We start from the raw sequence: 23166 nt of genomic DNA on the forward strand, positions 1-23166 counted from the left end.
ACTACAACAATAATATTGCAAGCTTACAACTGAATCACAGAATTGGAATGGACCCCCAGGGTCATCTAGTTCAACCATCTGCACAATGCAGAAGAATCAGAAATACCTCTCCCCAACACCCCCAGTTACCCCTGCTCCATGCCCAGAAAATGGCAAAAAATCTTCCAAGATCCCTGGCCAAACTGACCTGGAAAAAACTGCTCCCTGACCCCAAAGTGGCGCTTGGCATGTAAGAAATGGCCACAAGAACTAAGCACTGATGCAACCCTTCCTGCCCTCCTTCTCATGATCTGCCTAAGCGCACAGAATCAACACCGCTGTCAGATGGTCATCTAGCTTCTATTTAAAAATCTCCATAGAAGGAGAGCCCATCACCTTGCAAGGAAGCCTGTTCCACTGAGGAACCACTCTAACTGTCAGTTCTTTCTAATGTTGAGCCAAAAACTCTTTTGATTTAATTTCAACCTGTTGTTTCCACTCTGACCTTCTGGGGCATCCGAAAACGATTCTGCACTATCCTCTATATAACAGCCTTTCAAGTACTTGAAGAAGGTGATCATATTACCTCTCAGCCATCTCCTCTCCTTCAACCTTTCCTTGTAGGACTTGGTCTCCAGACCTTTCATCATCTTCATTGCCCTCCTCTGGACACATTCCAGCTTGTCTATATCCTTAAGTTGTGTTGCCCCAAACCAAACACAATACTTTAGGTGAGGTCTACCCAAAGCAGAGTGAAACGATATCATCATTTCATGTGATCTGGACATTAAACTTCTGTTGATACAGCCCAAAACTGATTTTGCCTTTTTAGCTACCACATCACACTGCTGACTCATGTTCATTGTGGTCTACTCAGACCACAATATCCTTTTCACACACAATACTGCCAAGACAAGTCTCCCCCATTCTATAATTTCCTACCTAATTGCAGAACTTTACATTTATCCCCATTAAAATTCATTTTATTTGTTTCAGCCCAGTTTTCCAATTGGGTGGTGATATCCTACTAGATTTCAACTGCTGGAAAAAAATGCTTTACTGTAGTTTCCGTCACCCCATCTACCTTTTTTACCTGTGAAAAGGTTATGCCAAAGGACAGGGTACGCACATGGATAAAAAATCATGATGATAAGGGGTGGCAGTGGGGGGAATCAGGCAATGGCCAGGAATTGCAGTGTATGCATTGGGGGGGGGGGGGAGAATCAGATGAGATCACTCTTTCTCCCTCTTGCGCCAGGAGAAACTGGTAGGGCAGGATTTAACCCAAAAGACACATGCTTTTTGCTTATATTATAGCATGAGAAGGAGCAGAAGAGCCTATAAGCCCCACATTCCCACTCACAAGGACTCAAAAACTCCTTACTATTTCCAAGTATTGAAGTAAGGTTGCCACTGCCAGGTCTATGTTGGAAAATACCTGGAGACTTTGGGGGTGGATCCAGAAGATGACAGGGTTTGGTACAATACCACAGAATCCACCTTTCATAGAAGCCATTTTTGCCGCCGTAGCTGATCTCTACCAGCTGGAGGTGATCTCCAGACTTCACCTGGAGGCTGGCAACCCTATCTCTCTCAATGTCTATAGTAGGTAGGAATCCAGAAATCTCTGAGTTTTCATTTTAAAAAAGCAACAAGTAGCTAGTTCACTGGACTGAAGAGAAAAGACCCTCAGTGTTGGTACACAGTAATGAGAAAGAAAAACCAAACTAGATCTTGGGGTTCAAAAGCAAAGAAAAAGATTATGCACAATACAGAACAAATGAGGGAATGGTGGAGAAATAAGCTCCCTTAGCTTTCCACCTTTTTCCCTATTGACATGCTGGATGTATGACTGGGACTCTTTCCTCAGAAACCATAATACTCTCAGGGCTTGTTATTAGAGAGTGACAATGGCCAGACTCTATCCCCTACCATTCCTCCAAATTAAATCTGTCTCCCTATGTTGTAATATAGACTCCACAGGTAGCGATCTAGTTCTGACTTTTATACTTACTCGCCCTGTTCATGAACACACACACAGGCATGGAGAATGCCAGGCAGATATGCAAGTCATCAACTTAAACTCCGTGCCACAGAGAGGTATGTGGAACTCAAGCAAATAAATTACAGCTAATTCACACTATTTTCAAAGCTCAGGTAGAAAATTTAAATGGTAATTTAAATGGGAAAATAAACACACACTGCAATGTCAACAAAGACCAATATATTGATGCACAACTGTGTTTAGATGGCTGTTTGCTTATAACCAAAACAGAATTAACTGGTTCTTCAGATTATGAACTCCAAACTCATCATGCATTGTATGCGTATGGACTTCACAAGGTTTAGCTTGAAAGGAGAGTTTCTGGAAAAGAAACAAAAGCAAGAAGGGCTGCATGAAGATCATTCCCATCCTAATAATGTTGGGCATGTATTAAGATGAATGTATCTGGAAGAGCAGGTCATTTGACTATGATTTTGCAGTGCTGAACTATGTGGTATTAATGCATGAAAAAACCTAAAACCATGAAACATTAAGCCAAATAAAATTGTTTGGACTAATGTCACAAAATGTAAAGAATGTAAAGTTCAGACAACTGTGATAAGATCAGTTTTAATTTTGAAGTTTCATGGCACACCTTACAGGGTAACAAGTTTCTGATTACATACTCTTTTTGTAAGCCAGAGCCCACTTTAGGGCATTCACTGTTGTTTTTTAAAAGGGTACAGAAGTCTATACACTAAAAAACACAGCTTCTGAGGAAGGCTATAAGCCAACATATTTAATAGCTCGTAGTACTTATACAATGGACAGATGTGCTTGAATTAAGATAACATTCAGTGTTTTTAAAAAAGCATTTAAAGAGTACTAAATTAAAGCACTAAAGATAAAGGAAGGCAATTGGAGAAAGATACACTCATTAATTTGATCCGTACCACAACAACCCCATTCTCATTTTATTCCTCCAACTCTGCACTGGATCCTCTATTGAACAGAAGCAAAAGCTCCAAGCTCTCTGGCTGCTTTAGGATTTAGTCCAAATGAATGCAAACTATCACGTGGGACTCAGCCAAGCAATGACGTGAAATTCTGCTCTGTCAGAAGACAGCATCTGTCAAAGCCCACATTTAAACTGCTGCCTGCCTGTGCAGCGGCTGAGGAGCTATGGATTGGATTTTGCAGACCAAAACCCTCAGCTAAAAGCCTTTTTTTTAAAAAAAAAAACACTTTTTGTTACTGCCTAGCAACAATGAAGTGAGAGAAGTCAAGCCTGCTATCGAATGCAAGCGAACAGCTCCAGATTCTAGCTCCTGCTGCTTTGCCTGGCATCGCCAGTAGAAATATGGATACTGAAAAGAGAACACGGTACTGCATTGTCCAACAAGGGAAACACCAACTGTAAAAGCTTCAATGCTTCCATTGTCAGCAGCAGACAATGCCAGTCAGAACGGAAGCGAGAAGTGCTGCTTCTGTTGCTTGAAGGATGACCAGGGAAAAATCAAGACGAACACCCTGGTGAGCAGGGAAGGGAACAGAGCAAGAAGCATACAGATGGACACACTGGATACTGTGAAAAGCAGTCGCAGGAAGCAGGCTGCTGTGGGGGAGATGTGCGCATGGTCGATAACATCTTTTTGGCTGAAGGGATGGCATGCCAAAACTACTTGCAGTGGGCACAATCCTCTTGCCAGAAATGGCCTGATCAAGTAAGGTATGTCAGATCATTGTATAATATTTCATTCAATTGCATGTGCTGGCAGCAGCTTCCAAACATTGTTATCCCCCACATACAAAAACTGGAAGCTATGCTTCCTTTAATGGTGTGTGTGAGGATCCAGGATGGGCTTTTGTTTTTGCTTTACTGAGAAGGATACCTCTGCCTTTACGTTTAATAAATCTGTTACTTTCAGTCAAATGTGAAGGCTGTGGAGGATATGGAGAGGACAGGGGAGAGAAGAAAAGGGATTAAGGTGGATAATCTAGCTATCTGTAGCACGAGTAGAGTCCTGAGGCATTCAACTTTACATCTTCTTGCTTTTAAAACAAAACCAGCTAATCAAACTAGGTCAGATTTACCAACCCTTACTTAATGTACCCTTAAAATGGTGGTAAACCCAGATATGATGTGACATGCTGAGAACCATCAAAAGCAGATTAGGCAGTCCGATAGTCAGTTCAATACCACCTCCAATTCTTTCTGCATTTGCTACCCTTGCCCCAGCTTAACCTCTGGCACACAAGCGAAGTATCATCTGATTCATATAATCAGCCACACCAAATCTGACACACACACCCTCCACAGCAGCTTCAACCATAGTGATCTGAGCTCCCAGCACCAACCTTGAAATTACTGAGATACAAGTAGTATGTACCGGCATCCCAGAAAGACGCTTCAATATCCTGTTCCTTCAAGACAGGGTGTATGCCACGCCAACCTAAGTTCTGCCTACTGTGTGATGTTTGCCTTCTTCAGCCATTAAAAAGCAGCCACTACAATTAAACTGCCTTTGTTTCCAATCATTTAAACCTTCTAGCTTTGTTTGGAACACATACCGATGAAGAAAACTGGCAAAGAACTCAGGTTACTTATCTGCACTAAAAATTTAAGACCTGAATCTATATCAGCTTAATAGTTCTTTAGTGCCCATGTGTTTCTCTTCGAAGACCTACCCAACAAACAATACTAAATCATTAAAGCATGTTAAATATAAATGCCTTTTGCCTGCCTTGGGCAAAACTAACATGCAGTAAAACTAGTATAAGTATAGCATAGTAGAGTGCCTGCTTTAAAAAAAATGCCTATAGACAAGTGTAATAAAAATAAAGGCAAAACACATTTATATTGAACACAAAACTTTAAAAACCAGGGTTATGCTTGTGATAGAAGCATTTTCAGAAACTATACCTCCCTCTTTAAAAAACCCATTCATTTCAATTATAAGTTCTAACCAATTCAGAGATACTTTTCACTGGAGCTGCTAGGATTTTTAAATGTACTGAACAGGGTTTTTTCCCCCTTTTTCCCTTTTGGGTAAAGGATTGACGCAGATATGTCAAGGCAGATATGAGGCCCTGTGTGGTGTTGGTATACACTTTTTCAGATCTATTACACCAGATCTCATGCTTTCCTGTTTAGCCTTTTCCTTCTAGGGAGCAGCTGCCTCCCAAGAATTAAGGGAAATATGAACTGGAACACACAAACCAATGACCACAACCAAGTAGTGTCATTATTAGTGCTCTACAGTGAGGCTGAGAAACTGAAACCTAATGAGGCAATAGGCATGTGAATTCTCTTCTAAATATAGGCCAAGAGCCAAAGAGGCCCATATCTTAGCAGAAAGCACTTCCAGGCAAACATAGGGAGGAGGAATTGGGACACAGCTCTGTCTGACTCCTAATCTGGATGCAACCGACATGGTTCATATAGTGTACAGACCTTCGTATCTTAGTACAACATTCCACAGTGTGTGCACCAGGTATCACAGGAGCCCCATTCACTAGTCACAAAGTAGTAACGTAACTCAACCCACATTAAGATGCTAAATTATTAATGAAACAGCAAGTGTTCCAGCATTGAAAGAAATATTTGCGTTTTGGTAGAATAATTCTCAACACTATATGTAACCTTATTTTAAGAACACAAAACCCATTGTGCTAAAGGATCAGGTGAATGTTAATCAAAGAGTAAAAAACTGGTGAGATTTATTTAAGAGACTCCTCTGAACAAGGATCTGATCTTTCATGCATTTTAAAATGCAGTGAGAACAACATAACTGTTTGGTGGATAAGCTGTGAAAGACATACCACCTCCACCCCCAGCAATAATATTATGACAGCCTAAAATGTGTAAATGACAGGGGTTTGGAGAAAGACTTTAAAAAAAAATAAGAATAAAAGTGCTTTCAATAGTTATTCAAATAAATCTTTTATATGCATACAGCACACCGAGAGTACAGGAGGTCAAATAACTGTTGAAAACAACTCTAAGTACTGATATGTGCAACATACCACATATATTTACAGAATTTGATTGCTTAGTTTACTCGCACACCAACAGTTGTGCTTTATGGTTAATCCATTTTGCACTTAACAAGGAACTGGAAAAAAAACACATTCATTTGGGTAAGGTTTGCTTAATGAATTTCTTTTTAAAACATAGTTTATTGTGCTTAGTTCTGGAGATAAAGCTTAGTCCTACTCTGTTTGCATCTTTTACATACTATTAAACACTTAGATTTGGAAACTGCTACATTTGTTTTGTCTTGCGTTGTCAGGCATTTAATTTAATCAAGATTATTCTTTGATTTTAACATATCAATAAAAAGATTATCCAGGGCTTCGGCTAAATGCCAGAAGGTACATTTGTACCTCATTATTTCAGAGAAACTATTTAAAAATCATTCGCAGCTCATTTATGGTTTCTCTGCAAACAGTACTGGAGACCTCAATGTAAACGCAGAAATTGTATAAATTGCAGAAGGATGTACTGCATACTACAATTCAAGGCTAAACCCCCATCTGCTCCTCCTAGTGGTGGTGAAGATGAAGTATAGCTTTTGTTCTGAATAACAGGACATCCAAATATTTGCAGTATGTTTCCATTTTGTATGACATACCTTTAATGCAGCCCATTGAAAATTTTAAATCTCCAATTATCTCAAATTCCAGACTTCTGCTATACTGTCCATTTCCACCATATATAATTATGTATTTCAGCACACACCTCTGTTTTAGGAGTTTAGGTCAGCAACCATCTATATATTGTTTAAACTTCAGTGCCCTTTTCAGGAACTAACTTTATTAAAAGTAAAGATTTACACTAAAAATGTCATTACACATACAATAGGCTAATATTTAAAAAATAATTAATCCAAATTAGACTTTGACATATACCTATATAATTAAACTACACATTTGCCTTTAAAAAAAAAACACTTCCCCCCAGAGATTTCCTCCATTTCAAAATCCTATTGTTTTGAAATAAATTAGAACAAATTAAAAACAGAAACAACCCCTTCTACAAATTTATACTATGCAATGCAGCTCATTAGTAAGATGTGACCAGATTTTAATATGAAGTATCATGTAAGTGACACACTGACTCCCTTCTCAAATATCAATGGGGAATAACTGGCGAATATGTACTGTACTGTACAATCAGGAGAATTATATTCTGCAGTTTGTAGAAAGTCAGCCAACTACACATATTCTGGTTCATAGTTTCAGGATCATGAATGGAAGAACTATAAAGGTGTTCCAAAGTCAAAACTGCCTACCTTAAAGTACTTTTTCGAAGGCAGAACAAGCTTTTTGTTTGTACGCACATACTTGAACTGCCACAAAATCATAATACCTATTGGCAAACAGTTAACTGAAAATACAGCTATTTAATCAAGACAGGTGAAGAAAGCAATTCTTTAGACCACCAGCTCCAGAGAAAAAGGCTAATTTGAATTGAAGTGTTTAGCATTTGTTAATGGTAACGGATGCTGCAGTGAGGCAAGTGGACCCTGAAAATTAAATTTTGACAGGTGCATCTTCTCACTGACTTTCTGAACACAGCAGGGACCCAATGGAAACATGCCAAGCAGTGTACTGTGACTAACAGAACTATGCTATGATCAACCTTGCACAGTCTGCCCCACTACAAATACATGATCACTTTGCAAAAAAGGCCTCCGACTGTGAGCCATGCTACCTTCTGCACATCAAATCAGTTTTAATTAATGCCAATAAAGCTTCCATCTGGTATCCAGGCCTTTACACTTGGCCCTTCCCAAAAACCTAATAATCATTCCTCATTTGGTATATGTTTGTCCCATTCAAATAGTTTTCATATCTTTATGTTCCAAGCAGGAATTCTTTTACAGTCCATATGAAAAAAAAAACATTCGGAACATTTTGGACAGGTTGGCATTGGAGAGCCTCTGCTCGTTTTAAAAAGGCAACATCAGCAACTCAAGGGTCCCATGAGAAATCAGCATGGGGCTCAGTCATTAACAGCGCAATCCAGTTACTCTGCACAGAACTTTACTGCAAGACAGTAGATACAGTATTTCTATGAAGTCAAGGTAGGGGAGGGAAAACTGGTACAGGGTTTTTTTCTTGAGAGTGTCAATTTGTTATTTAGCCTCCTCTTATTTACATAAAACAAGCATCAGTGCGGCAGGAAATGAACAAAATGTGAGTATATAGGCCAGGGGGTCAAACTATTTCAAAATCCTCTGGATGGAAGGGGGAGTGGGGGTAAAAATTTCTTAAACCAACCTCCCTCAACAACAAACTTGCCTAGTCACTTTGGGCAAGCCTTATTTAGACAAAACTTTAGACAAGTATGGCAGAAAGTGAATATAATGTGGGTCTATAGGGCAGGGTTCAAACTACTTTGAAATCCTGAGGATGGAAGGGCTTTTTCAATAAAAAAACAAAGATGACTTGTTTTGCTCTGCAGATGGATACACTTACAATATTAAGAGTGCTACTGTGCTTAACAGCAGCAATGTTTTCCATTTTACATAGTTTTCTCTCCAAGTTGCATAGAACAATGTAAAGGGCAAATTTTGAAAGCATGTTCACTCAGCCTTCTGTCACTTTTGCAGAGCCAGTAACTCACTAACCATCTGACGACGGAAGATGAATATCAAGAAATAGCAGTGGATCCAAAAACAAAGCATTTCCTTCAACCATTCTCATATCCCATTACTGGATACTTACAACATGCTTCAGTGGAGAAGGCGGCACTGCTGCTTTGCCAAGATGACCTGGAATACCAAGCGAACTCTGTTTCGCACCCACTTCATTGGTCTACTTTCTCTTGTGTTCCTTTTTGCTATATTTCTGTTTTTTAATCACCATGACTGGCTGCCTGGCAGAGCTGGATTCAAAGAAAACCCTGTGGCTTACACTACACGCGGATTTAGATCAACGAGAAGTGAGACAAACCACAGCTCTTTGAGAACCATTTGGAAGGAAGCAGTCCCTCAAACCCTCAGGCCACAGACTATTACTAATTCCAACAATACTGAACTGTCACCTCAAGGAGTTACTGGTTTAGAGAACACACTCAGTGCCAATGGGAGTATTTATAATGCCAGAGGTACTGGACATCCCACTTCATATCATTTTAAGTATATCATCAATGAGCCTGAGAAATGCCAGGAGAAAAATCCATTTCTAATACTACTCATAGCTGCAGAACCAGGCCAAGTAGAAGCCCGGCAAGCTATTAGACAAACCTGGGGGAATGAGAGCCTGGCACCCGGGATCCAAATTGTTCGGATTTTTTTGTTGGGACTAGGTGTGAAACTAAATGGATATCTTCAGCGAGCTATCCTAGAGGAAAGCAGGCAATATCATGATATTATCCAACAAGAGTATTTAGACACTTATTACAACTTAACCATCAAAACACTTATGGGGATGAACTGGGTTTCCACTTACTGTCCAAATGTTCCATACGTTATGAAAACAGACAGTGACATGTTTGTCAATACAGAGTATTTAATACATAAGCTTCTGAAGCCAGAATTGTCTCCTAGGCACAAATACTTCACAGGCTATCTAATGAGGGGATATGCACCCAATCGGAACAAAGACAGCAAGTGGTATATGCCACCTGATCTGTACCCGAGTGAACGTTACCCTGTCTTCTGCTCTGGGACTGGCTATGTGTTTTCTGGAGATTTAGCTGAAAAAATTTTTAAGGTTTCATTGAGTATAAGACGTTTGCACTTAGAGGATGTGTATGTGGGCATTTGTCTTGCCAAGTTGCGAATTGACCCAATACCCCCACCCAATGAGTTTGTCTTCAATCACTGGCGGGTTTCTTATTCCAGCTGTAAATACAGTCACCTAATTACCTCCCATCAGTTCCAGCCTAGTGAACTGATCAAATACTGGAACCATTTACAACAGAATAAGCACAATGCCTGCGCTAATGCAGCAAAAGAAAAAGCGGGCAAGTACCGCCATCGTAAACTGCACTAGAAGGGACACTCCCCCGCAAAGTATTCCATGTGCAATTTGTAAAAATATGGCTGAAAGCATGTACAGTGGGGGAAACGCGCTTAAGAGGGACAGTCTATTTAAGACCAAGTACTTAATGATGTTTGAAAATTATTTTTTTAATTTAAAAGAAAAAAAATCTAATTCTTTAAAAAAAAAGTAGTATGAAGAAAGTATTAACCAAAAGGCTTTTGAAATTTGGGGAGAAAACGATGGTATTAAGGTATTTGTTTTAATGTGCAATAATAAGCATGCACACTTTGGTGGTACAATTGCTATTTTATGTGCCAATAAAATTTAACTGCGCAAATTTCATACTAAAATTTATTTAAAAAGAAAAAAGGAACATAACGTTTACTATTTCCAATGCCTTATTTTAGGATTTAGAAATAGAATGTAGAACCCTGATATAAAGAAATTTCCAAACAGGTACAAAATAGACTACTTTGTCTAGTATTCTTGAACAATTAAATGTTAGAACAGTGTTTCTGGCTACTGGAAACAAGGATTGGTATTTGGCATCACATGATGCCATCCTGGTTTTTTTTTATCAAGGTGCTTATTGAGCTGCCAATAGATACATACAACTTGGATACAGTGGGAATATGCTCAGAACTGGAGTGCTATGATCATCAAAATATGCATATTTATCAAATGTGCAATTATTTGAATGATCCTAACACAAATAGTGTACCAAGGATTTATATCCTGCTTTTCTCTTCCCAAGGCGGCTTACAACTATAAAATATAATATAAACCAACCAACCAAAAGTATTTGGGGATGATTGCAGTTCTGTAGCTGGTTCACCCATGGGCATTGCATTGGCTGTGAACCATGGGCTAAAAGAGACAAGTTCAAAGGCCCATTAGCTCTTGCCCTTCAGCTTATGGCCACACCCAGCCCTTATACCTGTAGGCAGGAAAGAGAAAACACACAGCTGAAAGCTGGAAAGATGTTTTCTCAACCACCTCCTTTCTTATTTTGTACGTAACGAAGCTCTTCTGTGATGCTGTCCATTTGTACAATTCACACTGGGAAAAACAGCCTGCACCTCCATCATTTCACCTAGCTAAAATAATGTAAAAGATCCTGATCTTATGGCCAATTATAAAATGGTCAGGCAGCTCAAAGCATTAGGATCAGCCAGAGTTTTCATACTGATGCTACATCTGGCCCAAGGAAGTCACTGCTGTGGCTACTCCTATATTTCCTTCCCTGTGCAGTGGACAGAAAAACTTAAGTTCAGCACCAGGGAGAGGGATCAGCCAGTAGCACCCATTGTACAGTCTCTGAAAACCAGTGAAGCAGCATCTGTATTTATTTTCCATATAGAAGATCTGAAATTCATCATAGCTAGTTCTCAAAATTTCTCCTTTGATGCCCCAGGAGCTGAAGTATTATTCTTTAAAAGAATCCTGTGTGTAGCTAACAATGAGATTCTATTTACAAAGTCTAAAGGCATCACAGTAAAGTGCATTTGGATTATGTTCTCCAACTTCCGTAAATAAAACATATTCTCACATCTTGTTCCATTCCACTACTAGACTTGGTCTATCAGCCAATGACAATTTACCAACCATGTTTTAATCAAACCAACCCAATCTCTGGCTGTCCGAAAGTTACTGTCATCTTTCACAAAAGCTATTAACAATGCAAAATCCATTTTTAAAAACTGGGGAGGGGGGAATCCCAGGATAAGTTTTGAATGATAGTTGTATAAGATTCTTCCCCACTGCTCTACTCAGAAGCGTCTCCCAACTGCTCTCAAAAGAGCTTGAGATCAGGAAGGAGATCAACACAGCACTTTCTCCATTTCCTGTGTAATCAGCAAAAAAGAGTTCTGTGTGTTCTCTTCCAGAAGCCAGAATTTAAATACCTAACCACAGGCTTGACATATGCGTCCTTTCTCGGTTCTAGGTCTTTATTTCCGAGTGTCTCCATAACCAGGGCAGTGGAGGTACGTCTCCTGGTCCCTTCTGGAATCCTAGTTCCCTCTGCAATGGGAATGCAGAGTCAGCCTGATAGTCTCCCTGTCTGCCCTGTCCAGCAGACCACAAAGCTGTGTCGACTGCCCATTCATAGAAAGTCACTGGAGTTTGGAAGTCTAAAGTGTGACCCGGCTGAATTATCTAATTTCCTCCTCCTTACTCAGAAATGCTTGCCCAAATCTTATGAGAACAGAAAGGTATAGTATACATTTAGTAAAATAAAATAAAAACAAGGCTGTGTACACACAGATACCACTATGTAGGGAAAACTGCCAGATGACAAAGTTGAGAAGGCCCTACTAGCAGCAGTCAGTTCAGATGTTTAGTAAGACATTCCCCATACTCCTTGAAGCCTGGGTGTGGGCAAGGGCATGAGATGAAGGTCAAGAGCTAAACAATTCTTGGCTGTTAGCCTAGGGCCTATGATAGCCCAGAATGAGGATCTACACAGGATGTGATTGTTCTGACTTCTTTAAAATTTGTTTAAATTAATGGTTTTGGAAATTTCATCCCTTCGGGATAAAATGTAGCATAGAATATGCCAAATAAAAATAATAACATTTTAAAACAACTTCATGCAGTCATCAGATAAAGAGACAAGGACTTCCCCTTCAAGTCTAAGAGTACGGAATTTGCAGCAGAGATATAAACTTTATAAAAGACACAGACAAACACAATCAAAGATTTTTTTAAAAAAAAAAACTTAAAACATGCTTAAAACATTAGCATTTGTTGGTTTTAAAGGTGCTTTCTTTGTATTTCTCCCAAGGGATCCAGGGAACTGGGCAAAGAAAGCTCTGGCTCTTTCTTTCCTTTCCCAGGGGACCAGAAGGGGGAGGAGCCTCAGCCAACAGAAGGAAGAGAGGCTTGTATCAATAGTTCTACTGTGCGATTGAGAGAGCCAGGCAAAGCAAGCTCTGCCTCCCCCTCTTCCTCCCCAAGGGAGGAGCCTCAGCCAATGTAGCTCCTGTGTGATTGAGCAAGTCTGGCAAAGCAAGCTGTGATGCAGAAGGAAGCAAGAGAGAGGGAGACGACAGCCAGTTGCTTGGGGACCCGATAGGAGCCTTCCAGAGGTCTAATTCAGCCCCTGGGCTGCATGTTTAACACCCCTGCACTAGCACAATCAGGCACATATTGATGTATATAAAAGCCAAATGGATGAGCTGTTCAGTTTGCTAGTGCCCAGGCCAGCAGAGTTGTCATAATCTGTTGTTTTTTGCATTATACAACAGGACTTCGTGTGGATCTGTCTTCAGAGTGATTATCCACAGCACTAGAAGTCTCTGCTATCTATCCATGTAGCATCATTACTGGATCAAGTCATATGAACGTTCAAAATTCTACTTTTCTACTATGAGTTCTACAATAAGTTTTGGTTCTACAGAAAATGTCAATGGGGAACAATTATTCCTACCAACAGGGCATTCAGAAGGAAAGGATAGAAGAAGTTACATTTACATATCCATACATTTTTCAAATAAACTGAAATATGTCCAGTATCTTTCTCAGTGGACCATGATATACTGCAAAGTTGATCATGGGTGCAAAGACACCAGTGGACTATGATATGGTCCACTGGTGTCTTTGCACCAATGATCAACTTAGCAGTATATGTCTGCATAATTCTTATTACCTGGATGCATCCAAATTAAAACCACAATTTCTTGCCCAGCTTGGAAGGAAATTGCTTCACTGGCTTTTAGTGTGCATTTGTGAGGGCTGAATGACGAGCTCATTAAAGGGAAAGTGAACTGCAGACTTTAAAAAAAATCTGAAAATGGAGATATTGATAGTCACTACACTAATGGAGATCAGAGTTTCCTGGGGAACAGAGCTTGTTGTTAGAATTTAACATTGCACTTTCAAACAGCCTTTTTCATAACTTATAATAGTGTCCTTTTCTTCATAGCTCAAATTATTCAGGATGCCTTCATGTTCACAACTGTAAAATAGTTTTGCAATGCAAGTTACAGACTAGAAGGAAAGAAGAAAATACATAAGGTGGTTCCTTTATAGATACTGTCTGCAAATTGTAATCACAGCCTTATCACAACCAGATCGCCAAACTTCTACAACCCACAAAACCACAACAAATATTGGATCTAAGAAAAAACTGATTGAAAATTAAATCATATACTTATTCTGTAATCAAAGCTTATTTACCTAAAAAGCTCCCTGACACACTGCCATAGCAATGTTAACATTTTACCTCACATGTTTACTGAAGGGAAGTGGGAAATACATGATGAGGAAAGGAGAACAGTTTGATACGCAAGACCAAAACTGTTATGTAAGTTCAGGCCAGCTGAAGTCTTGCACAAGCTAAATTGAGTTAACAAGTAAAATAGGATATGGTGAAGCAGGCAAGATGTTGCAGAATATGGCTGATTAAGCAAAGGTGATCTTTAGAAATAAGGGAAGTTACCTTGCAAAGCTCAAAAGATATATAAGCATTCCAAATAAGGGCAAAAAAAAATGCGTGTTTGGCAAATATACAGATAAAGTTTTGTAATCCATAAACATCTATGCATGTTTAACAGTTTTTGTCACACAGTATAAAATGTTAATGTTGATGCCTTACTAATGGCATTAAAAAAGAGATCAAGTTGCAGGGACGGGAAATATCTCAGCCTAAAATCTGGAAGAGGCAATGCCAGCCAGAGATGACAGTGGTCAGCTAGCAGGTCTAGTGACTTCACTCAGTTAAGGCTGGCTTTATATTGGTTGAATCTAAACCTCATATTCTGCTGGTGGAAGGATGCAAGCTGGGAAAGTTCTGTTCTGTGAGCTAAGCTCTACTCATAGCGCCCTGGATCCAACTCAATTTTGTTATTGTCTTACAATATCATTGAAGCTCACTCTCTACCTGTATTACTTTGTTTTTCAAATCAGTCAAACTATGAGAGTTAGTGTGGCCTCTGAACAGTGTTGAAATCACCACTTGTGGGCCTCACTGACAAACTCTGAAAAAGTCATCCTTAGCTTTGGTATTTGTTTGGTACCCTACTTTGGTGGTCCAGGGAACATGAAGATAAAAGACTGAATCATATTAACTGACCTACTACCTGACAAGATTCACTATAAAAGCATGTACTACAAGGACTTAAACTAATGAGACATATTCATGTTTTAACAAACAACATAAATATTAAGAAGATTTCAATATATTTTAAAGTATCTCTGTAGTTACCCAGTTAGGCATGGGGGCATAAAGAAATACAAGTTAGAGAGGCGGAAGTCCATTTCCATGTCAAAGACACAAACTGCATTGCAATTACTCTGATTGCAAGGCATACTTAACTACACCCTGAGCAGAGGTAATACTAGAGGAGAAAAGTGACATGAAAGCATAATACTAGGCCAATAATTCCAAAACAAATCTACACAGAAATCAGTCAATGAATATTAAAGTAAAGAAAGAATATGCTAGACCTACTGTAACTAATGTTGAAGTACATTTTCATTTACAGGGGAAATGTTAATTCCAGCCCTAATTTTTAGTAGTGTATCTCAAAGACATGTAACCTGACTACCAAATGTTACCATCCTTTTCACAGTTAAATGACTAGAAAAGGAGTCCAGCAAACATGGATATAGATGAAAACTATCGTGTTGCCTTCATGCTATCACCATGGCAACAGGTATAAGAGTTCTCTCCTAAGTATTTAATATCTGACAGCTTCACGATAACGCTATCTGAATGATGGTAGGGCCACAGTTGACTTCAGGAGCTAACTGATCTGTAACTCAAAATTGTAGCATATTAACCATTCCCCTTAGGCTACAGTGGGAGTTGAGTTTTAGCAGAGTAGCCATGAAATACCTTTAAAACAGAAATCTAATCATTTTTTAAAAAGAAAAACCCACCCAAACTCCCAATGAACTGCTTTAAGAAGTCTCACTGTTAAAAGCACCTGAAAAAAAATACTGTCCTCAGATCTCATAGATTGCTTGACCATGGAAAACACTACAGCTAAACTGGTGAATGGAAAGAGTTAGTGTGGACCAACACGGCTGCCTACTTGGATCTATCATAATGTCTACCATTCATAGTTCCTCTATGTCTGTCAGCATTCTCAAAGAACTCCAAAAGGTTTATAAAACAACACTTTTGCAAATGCCATGCTGATTTCCCTTCAGCAGATTTTGTTCCTCTACATGTCTAATAATTCTGTCTTTGATTACAATTTCTACTAGTTTGTTTGGGACAGATGTTGCAATTTCCTGATTCCCTCTGGAGCCCTTTTTAGAAAGGTAAGAGCTTTCTGGTACTGATTTTAGTGACAAATTGTACTGTAGTTTTTAATTGTCAGCCACTTCAAGCAGAATTCTGGAAAAAATAGCACAGGCTTATCTGAATAAAGAAATAAGTTACAGAGCAGATCAACAATTCCATTATTTGTTTCCTTCTCAGGTATACACAGTCAGGACCTGCAGACTTAGCACTTTTAATTTCTCCAATAGGTGTAGAATTTCATCTCTCATCACCTTCATCTTACTCAGTTCTTCAGACTCTCTTTCTGGAAACAGTGTCTGTGGTTGGGGTACATACCACACACTCTTTCCACAGTGAGCACAGCAGCAAAAAATTCATTGTGTTTCTCTACAATCTCTCCATCTTCCATTAGCAAAACCTTTATTCTTTAAAGGCCCAACTGCCTCTTTAGGCAGTTCCCTGCTCCAGACATACTCTTAAACATGGTTATTGTTTGCCTTGATGCTTTTAACAATCTGGTCCTCAAATTTTCTTTTTGTTTGCCTGTTACCATACACTTCTTTTGCCAGATCCTGTGTTCACTTTACTGGGACAGAACTTCCACTTTTTTGCCTTTCATGCCTTCCTTGACTTGGGTTGTTAACCACATTCAGACTTGGATGTTCCTTTCCCAACATCGGACATGCATTCTATCTGGGCTTCAATTTTTGTGATGTTAAAGAGCTTTTAGATACTTTACTCTCTTGAGTCTTCCTTTCAGCTAACTAGTTCCCTCATTTTTGTAAAAGATTCCTCTTCTGAAATCATACGATCCTGTTTTTGAACTCTAGGACCCCCAAATTCTTCCCACAATCCTATGGAGGATGTCCTTAACCCATATCAGATTAAGACGGATGCTGTACAAACTGGGTAATTCTTGTAAAGAACTTTAGAGGTAATTTTCTATTGGCGTGAATGCTGAACTCAATAGCATTGTGGTCAGTTTCCAATTGGTGCAACAACATCTACATCTTGTAATAGACCTCAAAAACCTTACTGTGTACAAAGTCCAAGATCAGTATCGCTCCGGTTGGCTCTGTGACCAATCAATCTCAGACACTGCCATTTATAATGTCTAGGAACTCATTTCTACAGCACGATTTGACCACATGAAACACCACACCTCTCTGGATTTAATTATGAGGACTGCTGCAACAAGTGAAGTGGTTATATCCACATTCTTTAAGACATAGGTGATTTTTTAAAAATCAAGATTAGAGAATGCTTAAATGTAACTAGCAGCTTTAAAATTAATTACAGGAAGCTATTTTCTTGTTCAGTACAAACAGAATACATAGAACCATCAAATTTTTCCCACAGTTGTTTGTTCCTTAAAATGTGTTCTGTCACAGCCTGCCAAAATACAGTGATTTATTTTCTGAATTCTGTATGGTTATGACTGAAAGGGGAAGGGGGGAACTGCACAAAAATCTAATATCACATATCATACACATTTTGGTCATTACAAACACAATACATTAATAGCTTCCAGATAAGAATGCAAAACCCAAACTTCATGTACAAGACACACATTATCCTGAAAAATCTCCATCTCATGATCAACTCATAGTGGGCATATTTGCACATAAATTTTAACATCTGTACAATAGTGGAGCCTTGGCCACATTATAACAATATTATACTAAAACACTTTCATTACTTATTTTTCCCTTCTTTTCTAGAATGTAATCAAAATTCTGCATAAACCTTTACACGAAATATATATCCTAATATAAACATAAATAAGCCATACATTCTATAAGAAAGCCATGTTTGCATCGAACAGAACGTACTCCAACGGACAACATGAAATATTACCTTTAAGCTAAAACTCAAATCTATTTGGAACAAACAGCTGAAGAACAGCCACCTGTTACCAAGGAATTTCATTTGTTCAAAGGATGGTGGTAAGAACTGCGTTCCATATTCCTGCCTAAAATGTAAGCAGGAACTCAGAGGGCTGTGAGCATGTCCCAAACATGCTTTGAGGCTTTCCAAACAACCCTTATTCTTGCCACATATTCAAGCACTCCTCAAATTGACTCCTGAAAGTTAGGAACTAGAGTACCACAAGGATTACAAATGATAAGAAACAGCTGCCTCCCCATATGGAAGAATTTCACAAGTATACATGACTGGATATCATTGGATCCCAGCCAGATTACAGATAGCAGGACCATCTCACTAGCTCCTCCTCATTCTGTGCTATGATAAATACCATCTCTGAGACATGCAAATTCTGGAACTGAAGTCAAGAAGAGGTACCAAGAGTCCTGAATATCAAAGCTGCAGCCAGCTTACTGAAATCTGGGAAGATTTTGTCCAAACTGCCATGCACATTCATACCTAAAATCAGTACGTTTTCTCCCCTTGTCCTAATGCAATGCTCATTATCCATGCTCTATTATCTTTACAACCATCTTCTACAAAGCACCTATCTTGTAATTTACCACTTTCCCCTAGTGACCTGCTCCAGGCTAACATTTAACTACTTACATAGTTTAAAGACTACAGGCCTCTAATTGCAGTGGAAGTATGAAATCGTGACTTCTAAAGCCTATGAGCCTGCTCCGGTGGTGAGGGTGGGATATAAATCAAATAAAGTAAAGTATAAACAAAACCTACAAATTTACACATAGCATCCAATGAACTGATCTAAATGTTATGCTGGAAATGTATTTTGTCATTGTGATAAAACTAAACTAGCAGTCAAATCATCCTGAGGGATTTGATCCAATTCTAATTTTGATGGTACTGAATAAAAAAAAAATTCTGGCATATTCAAACAATGCACAAAATGATGCTAATCGCATTCAATTAAAATAGGGGGATTAGGACTGGCCTTCTAGTTCAGTCCTTTTTGATACAACAATCTACTGAAATTGCCAATCCCTTCACCACTCTTTATCCAGCAACTCAAAAATGCCCTTTAAACACTCTGGATCATACAATGATTCTGAAAGGGCAAACTCAATTTTCATTAATGAGTGTATAGTCAAACACACATTCAAGCTGAAATACAATCATACTAATTTTCTTTACTAGCTGACAACATGGAACAGTTTTAAGAAGAAATTCAGCACAGATATCTAATATTTCCCCCCACCAAATGAACCTAAATAAACCTGCCATACAGTCAACTATGTAAGGTTAAATATGACAGCATAAGACATCACCATATACTGTATAAACCAGTGCCACATGAACCTGGCTTGGTAAGCTATATACCACAGACCAGACATTCACTAACCCAACCCAGTTAGTTTGTTCATCTCTTCATGCGTCCAAGCAGAAAACCCAGGTACTAGCCAAAGTTTCCTTGCATTGTTGGGTTCTTAGCAAAACGGTATTAAACAAACAGCACAGTTATTACTGGCTGGCTGCAGAAAATGTAGCTGGGGAGGAAAGACGTGTCCTTCTAGCAAGAAACTCCAGCATTTCATACTCCTCTGCTCCAGAGGAGAGGCTGGTGAGACAATATGATGTAGTTTCTTTGGATACTATCAATATCATTTTTATTGATACCTGCTATAAACTGGTAAAGAGAGTTTTGTGAACTTCCCATGATTAGAATTATAGTGGTATAACAGTGGGAAGTATGATGATTCTACTGAAAAAATGTAGACGTATACTGGTGATAGCCATTTGCTCAATCTCCAGTGAAGGTGCAGGGGACTTTCAATCCCCTTTGCTAGCAAAGCCTTCTTTGCAAAAAAAAAAAAAAATCCAGATAATTATAGCCTGCTTTCAAGTTTACATTTTTTTAAAAAAGAAAATGAACAAACTGGCAGTAGCAGAAAAAAAATATCTTTTCCTTTTTAACTTACCTGGTCCTTAACTACTTTCATTCTGGGTTTAGGGCCAGCTCTGGGGCAGACACTGCATTAGTTGTACTGGCGGACAATCTCTCTTTGCAGGTAGATAACCACAATGCTAATTTATTAGAACTGATTACGGATTCTATATATTATATAGAAGCTATCAGACAGAGGTGTCAAATATGTAGAACTCCCCCAAGGCCCTATCTCTTCACCCAGGCCATTTAATATCCGACACAATTAGACTGTCCATTGCTCTGGATTCAGCATTACCTATATGTTGGCAACAACAACTCTGTATTTCACTAAGTCATCAGAAGCAGCCATTTCTGTCCTGGGTAGACATCTGAATGCTGCAGCCAACTGGCACAAAGGAAAACAAGCTGAATCTAGAGAAGTAGGTGGTGATTCTGGTTAGAAAAGCTGATAGTTTTGAGGAAGTCTCATAACCTTGTCAAACGGTATGAAAAGCTTGGGGGAAGTTTTGGACTTAATGCCCTTAATATATAAGCAGGCTGGCATTGCTGCCAAGAATGCTCTTCTCCAGTTACATGTGGTTGAGATATTTGCTTCCACCGGAGAATCAGAAGGGAAATCAACATGCTAATCCACATTACTGTAACCTCAGAGCTAGATTATTCCAATGTGGTTTAAACATGGGGCTGCCCTCAAAGACCATTTGGAAACTTCAACTGAAAAAACACAGCATCCTACCTTCTAATAAAGATATATCCCTTCTGTCTTACTACACTGATAACTACATTGGCTGCTGGTTTGTTTTGGGGCTTGATTTGAGGCAGAGGTCCCTAACCCCTCAGTTGTCAACCGGTACTGGTCCATGGCCTGTTAGCAACTGGGCCGTGAGTTGTATAATTATTTCATTATATATTACAATATAATAATAATAATAATAAGAGGAGGAGGAGGAAGACGAAGAAGAAAACAACGTTGGATTTATATCCTGCCCTCCACACCAGATCTCAGAGTGGCTCATAATCTCTTTTATCTTCCTCCCCCACATCCTGTGAGGTAGGTGGGGTTGAGAGCGCTCTCCCAGAAGCTGCCCTTTCAAGGACAGTTCTACAAGAACTATGGCAGCTGCAAGTGGAGGAGTGGGGTATCAAACCCAGTTCTCCCAGATAAGAGTCTGCACACTTAAGCACCAGACCAAAATAAAGTGCACAATTATATCATCCCCAAACTATCTCTCCCTGCCCCCCAGTGGGAAAATTGTCTTCCACAAAATCGCTGTGCCAAAAAGGTTGGGGACCACTGATTTAAGGTGCTGGTTTTCAGCTATAAAGCCCTTCAACTTTACCCTGTATGAGCCATATACCAATTTTAATTCTCCTCTGTCTGTCCCTCTCGCAGAAATGTCTGGTCCATGACAGTCCATCACAGGGCCCATACAGTGGTCGCTCTGTTGTTTTGGAATGGGCTGTCGAGTGAAACTCACCTCCTCACTTGCAGTTAAGAGAACTTGTAAAACAGCACTATTCTAGAAGGCTTTCTGGTGATTTTATTGCCATTTGCATGGACTGCAGGTATACGTTTACAACTCTGCTACATAAATGCCATTATATGGTTTAACTATTTTAGTGTTCTGCTTGCTTACAAACTTTTTTTGGCCTGTTAGGTGTGGGAAAGTTCATTTCATTAAAGGGTACAACTTTCAGGCCATGTTGCTCCACTCACTGCTGAAGTACAAGCAAGCAATACTACAGCTGAAAGAAAAGTGAGAGGATGTGTGGAGAAGCAGTTTTTCCATACTGGATTCCTGAGAATAGTTTTATGGAATGCAAAACTCTCCCCCCACTCCACTCTCCATGTATGAAAACAAATCAGACAACCACAACCATAGTGAAATTAAACTAAAATGCAAGAAACTGAAAGATACTAATCACCCCTCTAGTTTTTTCAAAGCAGACAAGACCTTTCTGTACTCTGACAACAGACCAGCTAGTGAAGCAGATGAACAAAAGACAAGATGAAAATTATTTCTGCATCTGTAGCAACTGCTGATGAAAATCTTCCAGATGCATCATGCAACCCCAACTCTTTTGTATTGAAAAGGCTAGACAGGCAGTATCACCACAACCACATGCAGAAGGTGGGAGATAGTAGTTCTGTACTATGCAGCTCATGTTTTTTAAATCCAGGCTTGTATTCTAAAAACAAGCCATTTGTCAAAAATCGCTGTCTGGTGTCCTGACTTCCAAAAAAATGTGGCAGCTAGCCAAGTCAATGCCAAAAGATGTTGGCGGACTTCATTTTCCTGAATTCCTTCTGAAGACTTCTATAAAAGAGAACTACCCCACTTATTTTGTTAAATGATATAACAACTTCACCTAGCTTTCAATGAAATTCACACAGTCTTATTGATATTTCTGTACTCGGCCAGTGACGGCAGCAGGAGAACAAACACTGCAGCAAGCAAAGCACTCATTAAAAACTGCAGGTGTACTACGGAGCAAAATAGTTAAGACTCCTACCTATTTTGTCTATCATATGTGAATTTGCAAAGAAAAATATGGGGAGATAAATTATGATTTTGCACTGCAAAAATCCAAAAATAAAAACAGTTGGCTGCAGCTTTGGTCACTTAAAATGGGGGTGGGGGGGCGGGAGGAGGCTCTTGACCAAAAGACTATCATGTGCATCTGTGTGGCCTCTGTAATATGCTGCTTAACAAGCCAACTTCCTGTAGGACAGGCTCTTAATACATTGCGTTACGGTATGTAAACCATACTGTTAGGCAAAAAACTGTTAAGAGGTTCAAAGTTTATGGGCAGAATTTATGACCACAAAAAGGAACAGGAGCCTTCAGGCAAACTAAAATTACACAGCACTAACGCCAAATACATGAGATGTATTATAGGTTCTGAAGCATTGACTGAAATTTTGCTTTTACTGCTTTAATACACAGTGGATTTCCTGACCATTCGTTTACTCATTACTACTATATCTGGGTGAATCTATTCATAATTTTACAAACTTTCTGTACCTTGTTTAGACAAACAACTAAAAGTGTAACTTTCCCCCTCTTAATTAATTGAAAAATATCTTCAACTCTATTTAATTTTTGTTTCCCCTTTCTACACCTTTCCAGCTCTTCCCTT

General features: G+C 39.2%; 2 protein-coding genes across 2 annotated transcripts in view; one reads left to right on the forward strand and one right to left on the reverse strand.

Annotated features, from left to right (window-relative positions):
* CDC73 (cell division cycle 73) overlaps window positions 1–23166 on the reverse strand; it is a 131925-nt gene that overhangs the window by 40866 nt on the left and 67893 nt on the right. The gene's annotated exons all lie outside the window — the stretch shown is intronic.
* On the forward strand, window positions 3017–10295 carry LOC132566879 (beta-1,3-galactosyltransferase 2). Its single transcript, XM_060232372.1, has 2 exons — window positions 3017–3692; window positions 8581–10295. The coding sequence occupies exon 2, from the start codon at window positions 8699–8701 to the stop codon at window positions 9965–9967; it is 1269 nt and encodes a 422-aa protein (XP_060088355.1). The 5' UTR covers window positions 3017–3692; window positions 8581–8698; the 3' UTR covers window positions 9968–10295.

Source organism: Heteronotia binoei, chromosome 2 (genome assembly GCF_032191835.1).
Source record: "Heteronotia binoei isolate CCM8104 ecotype False Entrance Well chromosome 2, APGP_CSIRO_Hbin_v1, whole genome shotgun sequence".
Classification (NCBI taxonomy): domain Eukaryota; kingdom Metazoa; phylum Chordata; class Lepidosauria; order Squamata; family Gekkonidae; genus Heteronotia; species Heteronotia binoei.

Bases quoted from the DNA above. Each gene is read 5' to 3' on its own strand.
- LOC132566879 (XM_060232372.1), top strand. From the start codon at position 8,699: ATGCTTCAGTGGAGAAGGCGGCACTGCTGCTTTGCCAAGATGACCTGG.